This window comes from Ptychodera flava, chromosome 7 (genome assembly GCF_041260155.1).
Source record: "Ptychodera flava strain L36383 chromosome 7, AS_Pfla_20210202, whole genome shotgun sequence".
In the NCBI taxonomy this organism is placed as follows: Eukaryota; Metazoa; Hemichordata; class Enteropneusta; family Ptychoderidae; genus Ptychodera; species Ptychodera flava.
The window spans coordinates 39677205-39696385 of record NC_091934.1 but is presented as its reverse complement, the minus strand read 5'-3'; the positions used below and the strand labels follow the sequence as shown (position 1 = coordinate 39696385).

At 37.5% G+C, this 19181-nt stretch overlaps 3 protein-coding genes across 5 annotated transcripts in view; 1 reads left to right on the top strand and 2 right to left on the bottom strand.

Moving 5' to 3' along the window:
* The window catches only part of LOC139137531 (uncharacterized), a 330561-nt gene that overhangs the window by 27710 nt on the left and 283670 nt on the right, over positions 1–19181 (top strand). The window lies entirely within an intron of this gene.
* On the bottom strand, positions 668–8590 carry LOC139137529 (glutathione S-transferase kappa 1-like). Its single transcript, XM_070705682.1, has 8 exons — positions 8510–8590; positions 5118–5199; positions 4508–4636; positions 3640–3740; positions 3192–3227; positions 2397–2513; positions 1375–1468; positions 668–937 (listed from the first exon to the last, which is right to left on the bottom strand). Exons 1-8 carry the CDS (start codon positions 8582–8584, stop codon positions 894–896), a joined length of 678 nt encoding a protein of 225 aa, XP_070561783.1. The 5' UTR covers positions 8585–8590; the 3' UTR covers positions 668–893.
* Positions 9505–18777, bottom strand: LOC139137523 (glutathione S-transferase kappa 1-like). Of its 3 annotated transcripts, none has more exons than XM_070705673.1 (8): positions 18585–18777; positions 16390–16470; positions 15713–15835; positions 14942–15045; positions 14700–14735; positions 13558–13675; positions 11887–11980; positions 9512–10765 (listed from the first exon to the last, which is right to left on the bottom strand). In XM_070705673.1, exons 1-7 carry the CDS (start codon positions 18667–18669, stop codon positions 11943–11945), a joined length of 585 nt encoding a protein of 194 aa, XP_070561774.1. In that variant the 5' UTR covers positions 18670–18777; the 3' UTR covers positions 9512–10765; positions 11887–11942. The 3 variants fall into 3 exon arrangements, with proteins under 3 accessions (XP_070561776.1, XP_070561774.1, XP_070561777.1); XM_070705676.1 differs by having other exon boundaries at positions 9514–10765; positions 18595–18754; XM_070705675.1 differs by lacking the exon at positions 14700–14735 and having other exon boundaries at positions 9505–10765.

The window sequence follows — 19181 nt, the reverse complement described above, 5'->3', positions numbered from 1 at the left end:
TGCACATCAAAGTTTGAATGGAATTTAATTTGCTGTCTTTTTTGCACATTCCTTTCTTGTAAGAATGAAAACTTACTTGAAGAATGGATTTTACCAGTGAGTTATTAGCCAGGTAGATGTAACCAAATACTTGCCTAGGATAGCTGCTGTGGAGAGAAATCACTCCCTTCACACTATCGAGAATATGTGAGTCAAATGTTCTAATTGGGAATGATGTTGTTTACAAGGCTTCACATATGAGCCAGTCTTGCCGATAATAATACTCACATGGTATATATGGTGATGGGGGGACTGAAATGTTAGACTTTTGTCAAGCACTGTCAGAATTCCAAAAAGTATCATGATGATCAAATATTACAACTGAAGCAAAAGAAAAAAGTATACATTTGACAGATACATATTGGTTTTCATTCAAATTTGTACCATTAATTTGCATTGATATTGTAAAGGTATTTGTTTGCATTGCTTTTCCTATTTGTACAGGACAGTTTGGTAAAATCTTATAAAATCCTCAACTTGTATGATTGTTTCAAGAGGACACACATTGATACAATATACTGCAAAATTTCTGACTGCTTGCCAACTTTGCATAATGAATGTTCATGGACGCCACATGTTTGAAAATGTCCTAGCCGTTAAACTTTTCACTTTTAGTGTAATGAAAAAACTGGAAAATAATCAATTTCTGCTTGTTTTGAAGAATACATCATATTCAAATGAACACAAGATATTGAAAAACAAATAACTACACAGGATCATAGGAAACTGGCTGCAAAATTCTTGTTAAAAGGACACCATTGCCATTACTCAGAGGTACTGATAATTACTTTGTCATCAGCTGGTTTTTCTTCAAATTAACTCTTACAACACTATCCATGAAAGCCAAATCTTGTCTAAACCTCAGACATCTCTGTCAATGGCCCCTCATACGTTTCTCCTAATGATATGAAAAAAATTACGTTGTTTAATATACACTAGACTTCATGATAATATTTGTTTATTTGATCAAGTTTGTTCATTTCCTAAATGAAAACTTGTAAATTTCAATCATTTATTAACAAAATGAATGTTTTGAACAGGTTACATCATTCTTACTTTTAAAAACAGCACTTACATGTATCCAAGTTAGAAAAAGGTAGAATTCACTTTGTGACCAAAATTTTTCAACTCTAAATTAAAAACACTATCACACAATATACATACCACGTCAAAGCAAATAAAAAGTGGTCGTACCAAGAGATGTCTACAGAATTAGGCATGGAAAATTCTGCTAAATTTGTGTACAATCAACTGACTCTGCAAAAATACTTGTCTAGTGTCCCAATTTACTTATAATATTTTGTCAACTCACAAATGGCGGCACAACAATCTTACCGATTAGACTTGCAATAACATGAAATCGGTCAGATCCAAAGAACATGTGTTTCTTGTCACTGTCATGCACTAGGATGGTTGGTGATCCAAATGCCTAGAAAGAAAGTGAATAAAATGATAAGATTTTTTTGAAATGTTATTACAGGGTAGCTCTTTCAAATCTGCTTCATACAATAAAAAGCCTAAGGTGTCTGCTGCATATATTATGTTACAGGTTTTAGAGCTTGGTCTCTGCAAATACAGCATATCTATCTGTGATATCAGTAGCTCTGCTCAGTTTTGGGGAGCTTCGTTTGATTTATAAAATACTAATTGCTAAAGTACACTATCATGCTATGGATGCTTTCTGAAAATTCTGCCAAAAATGTTACATATTAAGGTCATGGCAATTACGAGTGATTGATACAAAATATGTGGTAAAAGATTTTGCATGTTTCACTGGGCAGAGAAAATCAAGAAAATATGCTTATTTGGATGCATATATGCATTCCTTTGACGAAGGTTTTCACAATGGAGATTAACTCCTGTAGCACATTTACATAGCTTTGTAACCTGAAGGGTTGTGTGGTTACATTAAGGTAGTGTGCGCCTCATAGGTTAAAGACTTAAACTGAATGAAACTTTCAACCATTCTCTTACCAAATTGACAATGAAAATCAGGAGTCAATGTGCAAACTTTGGTTCTAGGGAAACAAATTACCCAACATTTCGGGATATTTGAGATTCAAAATGGCTGCCACATCTGTTTAAACTTTATAGGGAAAATATTAAATTTTCGATTTTCGAAAAAAGTAAGACAGGGAAAGTATTTCTTTCCCCAAGAGCTTTAAAATAAGCTGCCACAAGCGGTAGATCAGAAAAGAATTGTAGAAGTATTAGAGTAAAACCATCTGTCCCCAAGGCGCATTCTACCTGACTTTTCTCACTGAAATGAGCTGTGTACTAGAACACTTGTCCAGAGTAAACAGAATCTTATCACTATACTGTATCAATTACTAGTAATGCTTTAGAAACATCCCTACCCCATGCTTCAATGCAGTTTCAGTTCTTTCCTTAAGTTTATCCTTTACTTCCTGGTCTTTAATCTTTGATACCAAATTCTGTGCTGTGCCATCTGTTAAACCAGCTGCTCTCATTGCCTGCACAACATAAAACATGAAACACAAAAAGAAAAGAAAACAAGAAATAGTGTACGAATAGGGGAAAAAATGACCAGATGCTTTTTTGAAACTTTCCACTAACTGACGTTTATGAAAAAATTAATTTGCTGAAATCTTATTACATGGTTATTCTAAACCAAAACAGTCACTGTTTTCATTGCTGCAAGTTTGGTATGAATGTCACGCTTGATGATTGAAAGTTGACATGCTTGAATTTGCGATGAAAACTTGATGCAATATAATAGTAATGATTCTTAGTTGGTCTATGTACAACTCCACACTATATAATTAATGGAAGTAGTATTTTTAGTTGTTTTGCATGTTTCTCGCATCATATTATTGTCAATCAAAGAAATTTGCAACACCTGATGTCAAACATTAACATCAACTAAAAGTTGCTGTTGTGTGAGTTAATATATCTTTTCTTCAGTGAAGCTGAACTTTGGACTTTCAAAGCTACTGATTATGCCTATTTTTGACAAATTCCATAAGACATCTTTCTGCATGTCAACAGAAGTGAGAGGTGCTCTTTGGCCTTATAGCTATACAGACATAAGCACATGAAAAATTTCCTTATTGTGTACTCGTTTCACTATTACAGATTGCAGATATGTAAAACGTTTCCTTGTTTAAAACTGCTTCAGTGTGTATACACACCTCAATAAGGCTTGCTGGCTCACTGATATCTTCATCCTATTTGAAAGAGAAAGTATATATTTTTCCTACTCCACAAAAGTTAAAGATTATTAAAAGTGCAACATAATAGAGAATTAATGCAATTTTCCCTTAAATTTAGTTCTCTAAAATTTTGGGACACAATGTTAACTGTCTCTGAAAACTCCTGTCAATTTCAATATTACTAGATGGATGATATTTTAATGGTATCATCCGGACAGGACCGAATTTTAAATTATCAACACAATCACTTGCCCTGTAGCATTATAATTTACAGTACAGCTTCTTGTAAATGTGCTGCTTTATAAATTGAAAATATTAGTAAAGTTTACAATTTTGATAGGACATTGTATGTTGATCTTGCTCCTGGATATGTGTTCATATATTTATTATGACGCCTGCACCTTAAATAATGTATTCATTGCATTACCCTTGACCAAATTCTGAGCCAAAGTTGTCTGGATACATTTTCCAAAGCATCTTTTTCATACATTGATGTTGCTGTCAGGAGTCTGCATGCTTGCATTGTACCTACAATGAAGAAATAAAACTCTGGGCATTTTAAAAAGCTGAACCAGCAAAATTTACTTGTAACAGCTCTAAGCCCTTCTAAAATAATTGCCTGAGTATCTTTACAGCACCATGTACTTGCCCTCATACAGGAATATGAATAAATGTCAAAATTTTCAATTCTAATATTGAATTATTGTTCAGTTCAGCAGAGATTTCCCACTGCTCATTTCAGCAAATGTAAACTGAATAACGCTCGCACAATAAAAGTTGTACATGGTGATTCTATGCTAACATGACAGTACATTCTCATCCTCATTAAACAAAATCTGCAACTAGAGTATAAAATTTTAATGGAAGTTCTACAAAGTGTGAAGTTTTTTTTCCATGGAAAAGACTAGGCGACTGATGCCGTATGTTGTGGGTTCGAACCCGATTGAAAACTAGCCGTATTGATACTCTGGAAACATGAGATCAACTGTACCACCCCTCTTAGGACATGTCAACTCTAAAATTGTACCTTAATCTTGAGCCATGCACTCTTTATGATAGTAGAAGAATAACTGCCTAGCCATTATGACAGAAGAGTAAATGCAGCTGAAGAAATAGAGACATGAACCAAAGAACTGTGCCAATCTACAGCTAACCTGTTCAACTTCAATTCCCTCTGTTCCCTACAAACAGGTCAATACTCATTATACCAATGGCTTTGGGTGAAACCATGGTGGTAAAGTGTTAAAACAATGGTATTTGCCAGTTGCAATTGGCTTGTGGAATATGAGGCTTACCTTTCACAGCAAAGGTTTGTGCCGGATCTGATGGAAACTTGATGGGAATCTTGTGGTATTTTCTTAGCCTGTTCAAATCACTCATCATGTATTTAATTTTATTTGGAGTAACCATAAGACCAGGATTGTCTGAGTAAAATTCAATATGTTTTAAGGTGAAAGATGTGGTACCAATGGTTGCCTACCTTTCCAAGTTGAAACTCAGCCTTGAAGGAGCAAACGAAATTCAGGGCCCATACACTCAAATTCACTTAGAATGCAAGGACTTTCAAAGATTCTTTCAGTAATTTTCAAAAACTTTCTAGGTAGCATTTTAACCATATTTAAGCAATGCATAGTCTGTTTTGATTTGTATGCAGTGTTTGCTACAGTAATGCAAGTGCCGACCAAGTTCAATGCAATTACCAGCTGCTTGAAATTATAACAAGAGCTAGGACTGCGGAAGTTCAAAGCTACATGGTATTTTGTACAGATCTACAGGTAGTTATCAAAAGCTTGAAGCTCTCTTGGAGGAGATCATGATGACTTTTGTCAAAAATGCTTTTTACAGATTCTGATTGCAAGTAACTTATTGGCATTTTCCAGTTCTGTGAAGATTTCTTTTCCTTACCTGAACCTTTCATTATTCCAGCCAGGAAAAATGGACGGAGTTTCAAGTCCAAGTTCCATTTGTCTGAGTATCTACATAGTGTCTGTGTATGGAATATATACGAAGACATATTGACATGTTTACTGTGAAAAACAAAAACACACATACATATTCTGGAAGCAATGCTTTCAGTATCTACTTGAGAGGGTTGGGGATATGGTTATAGGACTGGTCATGGACTATGGAGCCATAATTAAAACTTGGAATTTTACTGAGATTTAGTAAGAGACCACATTACTATGATGTGCATATACTGGTAAATTTGTTTTGCTATGTGATCCAATATTGTTGCTTGGTGGCCCTTTTCAGTTTTCTATTGTTTCAAAAAAAAAAAGGAAAACCCCCAAAAAGCCACATTTCCATAATAATCATCAAAATAATATGCAAGAATTATAATTTTGTTCAAACTTGGCTAAAGAGCAACACACTATCTGATTCTAGCATTTAGTATGTTTTTCATTGGAAGTCATATTTCTGTTCTTTTTCATTGCAGACCACTACTGGTATTAAGTTAACTTACCATTTCCTCATTAAGGTGTTAAAGGTTGTTCGAGCCTCGAAAATGAAGACTTAAACTTTTGCTCTAACTTTCCCCACACAAACTTTAAACTATTTTCTTTCAAAAGAATAAAAATCAGGGTCAGTGTGCAAATTTCATTTCTAGAAAAACAAATACTTATCAAATACTTATCAAAAATACCGCAATTATACGGTGTCGCTCAAATTTGATCAGAATTGGTACATACCAAAGATCAACAATAAGTGTTATTTCTATCTGTTCAGTGCAGGAAAATTATACCCTGATGTTATGACAATTTCTGCACAGTACAACCAGAAAAACAACAAGAAATATTTAAACCAGAAAATTAAGAATGACAAAAGTAAATAAGGTCTGAAACTTTAGGTACTGAAGGTCAACTTTAGCAACATGCATAGCAGAGAATCTTTCTACCATATGGATGTACAAAAATAGACATCCATGGTTTCAGCAGATCTGTTAATATGTCACAGTTCATAAATAATGACAGGAAATGACCAATTAGCTGTTTCAGTTACTGCTACCACTCCCAAACATAATAGGTACCCTGCATACAATTGCAAATAGGTTAAAGGTCAAAATCCTCTTATTCAGATGTGTGGGCTGATTCAGTTCACTGCCACCACTCCTGCACACTTGCAGTATTTCCCTTTTTCTTACCTCATTTGCATATTTCTGACACTGACGTGTTCATTTGAACAAATTCACATCTCAACCCCTACATCTACCTGTACACCAAATACTGAGACAGTAGGTTTGGCGGTATGGGAGCCTTTGTGTGTGACGGACATACATACCCACAAATATACAGACATACAGACGCCACTCAGACTCATCATATAAGCTCTTTTTGGTATCTATATATAAACCAAATATGAGCTAAAAATTGAAATTAACATAGCAGCTATTCCTATGTTATTTCTATGGGCAAAATAAATTCCAGATTTTCACAAAACCAAAACTGATGAAACTTTCATTAACGCCATAATGCAGCTTCAAAATGAGCCTGGGCGCAAGTGATACTGTGAGACTTTGAGAGTCCAAATTTGTTCCAAAGGTGCATATTAAGATTATATCAGTGTAAAGGTTTATAAGATGCATCATGACACTAGTGAGTGGTCAATGACCTACCTGGAACTCTTTATTAAACTCATTTCATGACAACATTTCAACACACGCAGTTGAGAGATTTGATCACTCTTGGGTGAGTCACCCACAAGACTGAAGAAACTCGTAGCAAGCACTGGCAGAACTCCATTTTGCAGCGAGAGTAATATTTCCTCATATTTTACTGATTGCATTGACTTCAGAATAAAACGCAGTGTGCATGATAATGCTAAACAATCGTTGCTCCTGTAACTTTGCATTCCCTGACCTAGGAAAACGTTTAGATTCCAATCCATGACGATGTGAAATCTCTAGACTCTACCGGATGTTATCTCGATCTACTTATACGGAAATGATGTATGACTATTTTTTTATCAAAAATATCTCTACTTACATGGAAGTTTTAAAAAACAGATCGAAACTGATGATGAAATATTTTTGTTAATGTCGGCTTGGTGATGTAGATTACGGTAAACACTTTTCGTGCATCGTGCATCGCGTCTATCGTATTTTGAGCGCCACAGGGTCTACACTGTATTTCACAAAGAAAACGTCATAAAATTTATTTTCAGAGAATGCCAATAATTTCTCGTTTACTTGAAGCAGAAGGAGTTCATGCAGACACATTGTATGCTACATGATGGATAGTACGTGACAGGAAAATCGAAACAACTATGGGGCCAGGTACTGGAACGGGGGTCCAGACACTTCGCACCAAACCCAGTTCGCCCCACACAACTTCGTCCCAAAACCATTTCGTACCAAACCCACCTCGTCCCAAGTACTACTTCGCCCAACCCCACTTCGCCCCAAGTACCACATCGTACTAAAACCACTTCGCCTAAAGTATAGTACCGTCAACTCGTCCTGAAACAACGATGTTACGACGTATCATAAGGTTGTTTTTACCTACACTTGGAAGCATTAATGTATAGGACATTTTGGCTACCACGAAACATTTATTGTTTCATGAAACCATAAACGATAGAATGAGAAAAAAAAACACGCAAATGCTACAACTCAGGTGCCGTGCGCGGAATTGCACGATGTCAATTTCGCGAAATGCGTACACTTTCAAGATTTCAGTCCCAGGATGACAGGAAGGTGGTTATTTTCAGCTTTACCAGTTAGCGATAAGTTTCGGGCAAAGTGGTTTCGGGGACATGACTTTGGGGCGAAGTGGTTTTGGTACGAGGTTGTTTTGGTGCGAAGTGGTTTTGTTGCGAAATGGTATGGGACGAGATGGTATGGTGCGAAGTGGTTTTGGTGCGAAGTGTCTGGGAACCCTGGAACGAAGTCTTCGCGGCCAGGTTGGGATGCGGTGCGTAGCGCATGTAGCGTGCATCCACTAGTCCCTCGCACCTGAGCAGTTAATTTGGGACGAGGGAACGCATCTTCTCCACGTTGCAGCCAACCCATATTTGGTGGGCCTGCTTTGGTCTGGTGCTTTCACCACAGATCCGTTGAGTTGCCGTGTAGTTTATTCTCTCTATGTATACTACACGGCAACTCCACGTACCTGTGCTTTCAACGATAGCCCACGGCCAGAAATGCAGAAACCGACCTACATTTTGCATGAACCCATGTTATTGATTGTCCCGCTGTGTATGAAGAAAGTTAACGTATCTGAGCGTAAACGGACGTGAGATTTTCTCATCATATGTCCCAGGTTTCCTGTCAGACATATCGATATGTAAAGCCTGCTCACCTCAAACCCAATCCACGAGTACGGGGAGGCAACGTCGTAAAACAGTTCAATCGTTCTTTTCGCCGGTGCAGCCATTTTCGTTAAGCATGACCTGAATTGACCCGTTACATTCCAGTTTGGGGCGAACCACTATTTCTAAGGGTATAGCGCATTAGAAGGGACCATACTCCAGAAAGACAGACTGGGGCCGTTTTGCGTCAAATTGGACCAACAAGTACTTGGCTGCAGCTTCAATGTTTCATTTAGATGCTACGCGACCTCTTTTCACTTTCACTCTGGCGGTACAAATCACAGGCACCGGCTGATGAGTCACCGAGCGAAGCCAAGCCCTGTCTTAATCACGGTCCCTCCACAATTTGCGGAGCGAAGGACCGTGGTCTAATGCATGTTGCAATACAGGGCTTTCGTACTGTAAATCGGATGCCTGTGGTGCAATCCATCGTGGCTTTGATGCAATATAGCCTTTTGGAAGGAATACCTTTATTCAGTGAGGATCGTTAAAATCTCTGTCCACTCTTTGACTTGACTCAAGAAGTTTGAGTATTGTATCGAACCTCAAGAAGTTTGAGTACATATGTACATGGAAGGGTACCTATAATATTTCAGGAGGGGCTCAGACTGCATTTTCGGGAGGGGCAAGCTGACTTCGACTTTCGATGCAGAATTATTTTATTGATGTCTTTTGAGCATTAGTGTACCGGTAGGACTGAAGTTAAGGGGAAATGATAATTTAATATATATCTGGGCCGGTTACATTGAAAAGTCAGGAAACCTGTCCTGAATGTCAATGGTTCACTGTACATCTGGCACACTTCATCTTTGAGCAAACACAATCGGAAATTATACATCCAATCTGTCCATAGGGCGGGTGAACATAACATTTTGCCTGTTTGATAAAATTTGATAAATATTTACTAGCTCTAGGTAGGGGGGGGGGCAACTATTTTTTCCTGGGAGAGAAAAATGCAGCCAGTTTTCTACTTTGTACAATTTCATGCTGTTTTCAGCAGCCATGGGCATTTATTTTTGCAAAAATTAAGGTATGCAGTGGCTGAAAGAATTTTTCTATATTTGAATAAACTCATTTAAAAATTATACAGAGCAATCATTTAAGTCAATATGGCATACAATACACCAGTAGTGTTGTATAAACAATGGTTAGCATTTCACTGCAAAAACATTGAATATTGGTGAAAGATTCTGCAATGCTTGAGTAAAAACTGTGAATGTAACTTGCAGCCTTAACTCTTTACAACATGACTTGCATCAAAGTTTCTCATATCTAATTACATGACATTATATCATACCTTTGTCAATAACAGTGTATTTTTGCATGTCACCCCCAGATTATCACTGACAATTTATCTGATTATCCAGCATTGTAGCCAAAGATTTTTTGTACATCTACAAATTCACTGACATGATGCCAAAACTATAACATAATGTTCCCCCTCCCAATCCATAATGGACTCGAGCAAACTTTAAACTTTGCACTCCATAATGTACAGAGCTTAACCTTATGCATTAATGTTGTGCAAAGTCTGCTTTTATTCATCATGGGCCAAGAGGTTAATTATTGTTTAATTAAATTTCCTGTACTAAACATTACAAAGTCAAAATGTGCAGTGTCCAGGATATTTTCAACTTTATTTCGGTCATTTATTTATTTATTTATTCACATGTGCAACACAATTGAGAGAATACAATACTGTACATTATCAAATGTTTTACTTAAATATGAATGAATTTTCTGATGCAGAATGACAGGAGATTCAAAACCAGTATTATCATCAATATATACACACGTCACCTGACCTTTATTTGTCTACAAGCTGTCCCTGGAGATTTTAAAAATGCTTTGCACTGATCTCAAAGTTTCTGAAAGTAAACATGTTACTCGAAGTATTTCCTGTTCAATGTATATCTGATGTGTGTTGACAGAGCAAAACTGTCTATGTGGACATGTTCACCAGCACTTATGGTAGCACTAGATTTTGCAGTAAATTTTTGTCATGTGACATCTGCCATAAAAGGCCTGGTAAGCACCTTGCTACATAGTATATGGTACTCCAATACGACATCCTGTCAATAATCTTTGTAGGGAAACCGTGGAATTGTACTAGGTTCTCGATGAAGTTCGCTTGGTATGATGTGTCAGTCTTCAAATGTGGCAAAGTAAAAAATCTGACAGCAACAACAAAAACATTCACATTTTGAGTTTGGAGTATTCGATCAAAGGTCCTTCATATTTTTCTCCTGAAATAATGAAAAGAAAGCATCAAGGAAAACGTCAAAATAAGGCCACGCAGCATTCATTGGGATATGATAGAATAAATTCTGGTAAAAACAGTCAGCAATTTTAATTACCGGTAAATGATGCTTTCCTCAGACTGAAAGAATGGCATATGGCTCCTATTGATGCCGTCCCCAGTGCTGGGTCATCGATAACAGCCTACCTTGTAAATTTCATGACATGATTGCCGTGGTAGGGTACATACATGTATCTGATCATAATATCTGCAAGCAGCTTCAGCAAAGGTTAAACAGTTGAAGTTACATATACTGAATAAATCAATCATTCATTCATTCATTCATTCATAGGTCATGGTATTAAGATAAGAGAAGGTCAGATGTCATAGATCCATATGCATTGTCCTTACGCTTATTTTGATTGTGCACTCAAAGCAGATACCGCCGACTGGTAAATTTCATAAATTTCGTCAATTTTACAAAATCATCACAAAACATGTTTTGAAGGCTGAAATACTGATTTTACATAATTTTGACCTTGGCACAGGAAAGCAGAGCTGTTTGTAAGTGCATGCCCTCCCACTGGCATACTATATGCAGGAAAACATTCCGTCCCACTGAATTATGATGTCCACTGCCTTCCAGTATCTATTGTCTGCACGCTCCCCACTCCCCATAACAGTCAAAGCTCCAAACTGCCCTCTCTCCACCATAAAAATCCCCATAACCCACAAGATGTACATATTCCCGCATGTACATTTTATTTATCCAACCGTTATCTATCACTTAGACGTGCGTGTGGCAACCAAGATCAATGCAAAATCAGTACATGCAAAAACTTAGACATTGCATGCCTCCCTCTATGTTAGGTGCTAAATCTTCCCTGAAGTTCTATCAACTAGGGTATTCCCTTCCTCTGCCTATTTTAGGACGCCCACCACCAGATTTTATCTCCCCGCCAACTGTAAAAAAAAGAAATTTCTTCCCCCTTCATAAATATTGACTTTTTTCTCCTCACCTGCTGATTAGTTTTTAAATTTGCCCACCCGCTGAAATACTGCACAAGAACACATTTTTGCACAACTAGCCTAGTGGGCAGTACATTTTATTAAGTTGAATCACCATACCTAATAGATCAGCTATGAGATGAAATCGGTCAGATCCAAAGAACATATGGGCTTCATCATCCATATGTACAACTATTGTTGGTGCACCAAATGCCTAGAACAAACAAGAACGAAAAGTTTCAGTAATGCAATTTCTTTATTGCATTCAGTTCAAATTATGCAGTGCTGAACAAGATCTCAGTACAGGTAGATGTGTAAAAGTGTGCTTTATGATTGTAAATGAATCTTCAGTTATGTTTCAGTAACTTCAGAATTCTTGTTGAGGGTGAATACAACAGGAAACAGTTAAGAATTGTAAAAGAAGATAGTACTTGTGTGGCTAATCTTTGTATTTCACTAAACTTTTTCAGGTATGGCATTTTGTGTTTCAATAGACCTTATCTGGATTGAACAAACTAATTTATGGTTCAGTAAAATACGGAACATATCAAATGTGACAATAACACAATTAACCAATAGAACCGCTGAAAGAACCAAAATTTATCAAATATTGACTTTCTTTTTACACTGCTACTCTTCTGATTATTTGTTGTGTTTGGTTTGTTTTGGTCAGGCCATCATACAGTACCAGGGTACATTACTGGAGGCTAAAAGGTGTATGCAAGCTTAAATTTAGACGACTATAAATAAATTTTTTGGGAAAAATGATGGCGCATGATAGGATCAACTGAGTGACATTCAATGTAAGCTTTGAAAGACTAATAATGAAAAAATCAACATTAATTTTTTACTCTTCAAGGTTAACAAGGATAAAGAAGCCATTTTAATTCAAGTATATTGTGTAATTTGTTTTACTGTTGCAAACTTTTGCATGGCCATCGATGGTTTCTACTTAGGATTAATATATGTATCACATTGGGACTGAACCCACAGAAGCTCATGTAGCTGCGCAGAGATGGATTGAAAGAGCTCCTTCAATTGAAAGTGGTCACTGTTAATAGCAGATATGTGCCATTGATAAAATACTTCAATTCAGTCTTCTTCCTCAAAGTGTTGATGGCTTTTCTGGCTTCAGTTACAGCAGCTGGTTGAGACCAGCTACCCAGTATGCTTTGTGCTATGATGGTGACCCTTGACACGAATCATGACGACGACTCCAAAACAATGTTTCATATTTCATAGAAAATGTTGGTGCCATTTTTATCTAGTTTTATGTTGTAAAGTTATCTTACTAACTTGTAAGCTTTATCACTTGCAAATCTTTATCAAAGTATTGTACACAAATACTGTGATGGTAGGTGTGGCGGTTTGGGAGCTTTTGCATGTGACGGACATATATCCGCACATACATACATACATACATACATACAGACGCCACCAACTCACCACATAAGCTCTTTTTGGTATTTATATACATACCAGATATGAGCTAAAAAATTGGGCCAGGCTGTGACATGTGATGACACATTTACAAGCATTATGGCATTGCAATGTCATTTACTATGTGGTCAAAGAATTTTGTCTTATCATAATGCAGTGAGCTGTTTGCAGCCAAGTTTGGCAGCCTACTGAACAAAGTATAAAAGAGTACACACCCCCAGCAAGCTCTTTTGTTCACACAGTCAAAGTGAGTTACATTGTCAACTTGTTTCCTTTCATGGGATAACAGTAATTTCTTCAATCATTGCTACACTTTTTTCAGTAAGCCATGCCTCAATGTAATATACTCACTCCATGACCAAGAGCTGTTTTGTGTGTTGTCCTTTAATTGATCTTTTATGTCCTGATCCTTTATCCTTGATACTAAATTCTGTGCTTTCTCTTCGGAGAACCCTGCTTTCTTTGCAGCCTGAAAATGACCAAAACATTCACGAGTACTATCAACTGGTGAACATTACATCGAATTACAGTCGACTCACACTTTTTCCAGCCCGCCCAGAACCAACTCGCCCGATTCCAACTCGCCCGATACAAACTCGCCCGATTCCAACTCGCCCGATACCAACTCGCCCGTTGTTTTGAGATAGGGTGTTGTAGATTCCATGTACGCTAACCCGATGGCCCGAGGCCAGCTATTTTCATGTCATGCCAGGCCAGTAACTCATGAAAGACGGTCCTGCGTGTTCCCAAAGAAGTGAGCCAGTACGCAGTAACTATCCCTATGCGTAAAGAAGCCGAACGAAATTTATTCTTTCAAGAGATTTGCAAAACGTGAAATACGCAAATAAAAAGGTTTTCCGTGTTGGCACATATTTCAAGCCGCACCTGTGGTTCTCAATGTTAGAAATAATTGTTGTTAGAAACAACACGTTTTATACGTACCAGGTACTCATAAAATTGCAAAATAGTAAGCTTATCGGGCGAGTTGGCATTGAGCGAGTTGGTATCGGGCGAATTGGAATCGGGTGAGTTGGTATCAGGCGAGTTGGAATCGGGCGAGTTGGTCCTGGGCGGGTTGGAAAAAGTGTGAGTTGACTGGTACCCCATTACATCATCTGCATAGAAGATGTGTTGATCTTTTGAATTTGGCAGTAGTGGAAGCAAGAATTTTTGAATGAAAGCAAAGTCAGTCAGTGGAACAGAATCTGGTTGATATTGTACAATATATATGGCACAGTTAATTCAAATAGGGCTATTTCCTATATGTTGACATTGAACCATTGTCTTCCATTATAATACAAACAAACATTTTTAAAATTGAATGGAATCAAACAATTTATTAAGTGTTTGTGAATGCCCCAAATAATCTGTTTGCATATCAGCAATTACCGTACAACGCAAGATACAGTGTCGGTTTTCAATGTCCCGTGTTTGTGTTAGTATTTCTACTCTTTCATATATCATCATAATTAGCAAATTAGCAAATCGCCCACCTCCATCAAGCTACTTGGCTGAGTGACGTCCAAGTCCTGAAATACAAAACACAAAACCAAAGTAAAGACACATACCCTGGTCACTTTCATTTGTCAGTACTTGTGTGAAAATTACACAAATGAAAAATTAAACGTAAAAAATGAAAAAAGTAATTTGAACTTGAGAACTGTTCAGTTCCCTAAAGTTCTACACTATTGGGTTAATGCTTCTACATTTCAATAATCATACAGGGTACGCTTACCTTTGACCAGACTCTGAGATATAATTGTCTTGAAATGTTTTCCATTGCATCGTTACCTTCATGCATTGACACGGCTGTTAGAAGTCTCTGTGCTTGCAAAGAACCTCAATAATAGCATAGCATAATGGGGAAAAAGTTTACTACAGATTACAACTTGTAGTACCTTTGTAAAATAAAATTAATTTGAATATTGTAGATCGGCAAATTGAAAATATCATGAAAGTATTCATCTTTCAGAGAGAAAAATTTATTGTATACAAAAATTACTGACAAGACACAGCTAAATGACATTGAAAACTGATTATGTTAGTATGGTTAATATCTGTAGCAAGATTCATCAGATCTGATGATGTCATATAGACACTTATGGATGATTAATTATTCAAATAAACATCAGTTATGCAAACAACATCAAGCAAACACAACGTTTTTGCTATTACCAAAGAGAAGCCATGTACCGGATTGATACAGATGGGCCATTCTTGAGATATCACACACACAGGTAGACAGATATACATACATACACACATAAGTATAACGATCGAATGCATACATGTTGGTGTGTGAAACGCGAGTCATATCGCACGCTGACACTGGTAGACAGACAGACACACATTAGTATAACAGTCAAGTGTTTATGTGTGTGAAATATATGAGAGCCACATTTGTCAGATCCTTTTGTGAAATGGTAAGAACAACAATGATTTGAAAACAATTAATGGCAAGCAAGTTGGTAATTTTAAGTGCCATGTTTAAGGTTGTAGTATTTACCTTTAACAAACAAGAGGTCTGCTATGTTTTTTGGTTTCACTATCGGGATTTGAAAATGATCTCTGTTTCTTTCCAAGTCCTTATAGCCATACACTTTAATAGCTTGGGTCACTCCTCGATTACCTGAAATCATCAGAAAAATTTATATCAAAATTAAAAGAAAACTAACATACTATATTGCATGATATAATATTGAGCTTTTTAAGTAATGAAATTGATACTGTTTCTAGCTCACACTTCTCTATTTAATTTTGAACATCATGCTGCTAGTACCTGGACGACTGAAGATTAGTGGACACAGCTTTGGTTATGAACTAAACGTGATTTTCTTCTTAGGGGGCTTCGGTGGGCAGTGATGGAATGAGTGCACTCCCTAGGTTACTGACAGTTCAAACAAAATTTCTTTGGGTCCACTAATCTCAAGTCTTGCTCCGGTATGTAACCTTTGTTTACATTACACAATATTCAAACTGAAAAGTAGAATCAACACAGTAATGTAATTGATCCAACACTCTGAAACATGTTTGCGTGCTACAATAAGTTAATGAACACTATAGGCACCTCTTCATGGCTTTTGCAGTGGTGTAGTACAAGAAACTATTCTTCACAAACAGAATTAAATCAATATTAACATTTACAGCCAATGGAGCTGTACCTATACTTGTCTTTGTTCTTACCTACAGCTGCCATGACTGCCCCAGGAAAAACGGTCTGAACTGCAAGTCTATGTTCCACTTGTTCTGGTACCGGCACAATGTCTAAACAAGTTGTAACAAAATATATATTAGCAAAACTGCTTCATTGTAATCAATATGTGTGTACAAAGAAATCTTGTGAAATTAAATACAATGCAAAAAATGTTTACTGAAGTGTGTACCCACAAACATTTTTCAAACTTAGCAACATTATATATGTACAATTTGGATTTTCACGGCTATGAAAGTAACAACTTGAAATGTCGCAAACATATGTGTAAGTATTTCAATGACCAAATCCATACCAAAGGTTGAAATATTGAATACATTTTCAAAGACAGCATGGCTTACCGTAATGAGAATCCAAAACACCTCTTTGACACTGGATGCAAAAAGATACAGCTAATAGGGCTTTGGGGATTTGTACAAGTTGACCAGTACATCAATAATCAATGCTGTACGGGCAATTTTGTCAATCAAGTACAGTATCTCACTTTACTTCATGTACTTACTGTAGTCTGATAGCTGTTTTTGTGAATTACAGCATCACTTTGATTGCTTTAATTGACCATGCACAATGAAAAGCGCCCCCACTCAAGCTCTATCACTGCTCTATACCCATTGTGGGGTAGAGTGGTTAATCGTACCACATCTACTAAATGCCAGGCCATTGTAGATTAAAACTTGGGGACAATTAACTCAAATGCAAATGAGATACAAGTACACTATGGTCAATATCAAAACCATTTCCCTCACTGAAGGGCTGTCCATTTCTCAATGTGGCACAGGCAGCAAACTAGCACTTATGGGGTCAAGACCATGGAGAAGTACTTTAATTAGAGTCCTACTATAATTAAGCCATTTTGAAATGGACGAAAATCCAGCATTGGATTTAAAAATTCTGTAAAAGGATAAGCTGGAACACCAAACATTGATATTGACCTTGGTTGACCTCACTCAGCTTGAAGAAGAAAGATTGATGATGAGAGAACAAAGAGGAACCTCTACATGTATACACAAGCTCTCTCCTTTCTATCCATAAATGTTGAGGCTAACAATTGTATGCATATGAAGCAAACCCTTGCCCCGGCCCTTTACCAATCTGCACAACACGGACCAGTGAAAATGTCCCTCCCCAGGGGTGGGGTGTCTAAGTCTCAGCATGGGTATCTTGTTCATTTTTTTGACTATGATATTCCCTATAAAGATTTATACTACCAACCCTCGGTGTCTTGGTTTCTCTCAGCTATACAAATGTGTTCTGTTTGATTTGACGCATCATTATAATCAATAGAAAATGGTAATATGACAACCCCACTCCTCCCCATCCCTAGAGACGGACTGATATTTTTGCTGGCCTCTGAGCCTGCACATGGGCCTGGGCTTTACAGCTAAGCCAAACGGCAAGCACCGGCGGTAACAGTAACACACAGTCTTGTCAGGTCATGTCATGTTGAGGTACCTGTAGGCTGGAGTACCGGTATACTGAGCACTACAAGGACTTCAACTAAACCTACCCAAACTGAAATACAGACGTGTCAGTGGTGACATGATAGAGTTATATAAAATTTTAACTGGGAAATATGACAGTGAAGTATCCAACTTCATCCAACAACATAGAACAGCACATGGCACCAAAGGGCACCTGTACAAAATCAACAAACAATATGTCAGGCTCAACATCAGGAAATCTTCATTTATTCATAGAAGTGTGGACTTATGGAATAGTTTACCAGAAGCAGTAGTAACAGCAAAATCAGTACAAGTATTTGAAAATAGACTGAATAAATTGTGGAAACATCAACCCTTTAAATTTAATATAAATGAGGAGTTACCTACTCGACAAAACCGAACAGAGCTGACATTAGAGGCCCAATAAGGCCTGTAGTCAGAAGAGAACCTGTAAGTACCTGTAGGCTGTAAGAGCAGTGCAGTGATAGTGATACTGTACAACGGGAAGGAGTACAGTTTACGTATATATGGAGGTACAAGTGAGGAGGTCTTTTTTATACCACCTCCATGGTACTAGTAATATCAGCTGAGTCTGAGTGCCTAAAATCACCGTAATGCCTAAATCACACATGGTATAGTGACAAGCATTGGAGAGGTGCGGTTGAAATTAATACTCGTACGTTTCGCATTAGTATCGGTACACCATTTGAAGTTTTAGACGTTACCTAAACTTACTTCAAACCCGATCCAAGCATACGGTGAAATAACATCATAGAACAATTCAATTGTTCTTCTTGCCGGTGCTGCCATGTTCACCTTCAACCAGGCAGGTCATGGGGTTGAGGGGTCTGGTCTGGGTCGTGCAGATAGTGCTTCAGGTTTATCATGTGTCCTCGCTCTGCTGATATGGGACCGTGAGCTTACGTACGAATCAGCTCTAGGTCACGACCTCGCTGCCGGACGATACCATTCTGAAATGGGGATGGCAATGTTCCTTGCATTGGGGCATTGTGCGGGCGAAGCAAAGTGGCTGCGCGGGTATCAGCTGCAGCTTGTTACGAAGCCAGTTGCTGCAGTTCCGTAGCCCACAACTTTTCTTGCCACCAAATAAACAAAACAAAACGCCCGGGCAAGTTGTGGGGTACTGAAAGCAACTGACACGTTGCAGCAAAAGATGAGAAACTCAGCATAATAGAGTGAAATCAAATTTCTTGATCCTGAGATGATTGTTTTAGGCTTCATTCACAAATACAAATGGGCGGGGGGGGGGGGGGGGGGTGTTGAATGAATTAAGGGAGAATTTGAAAATTTTGGGAGTATAT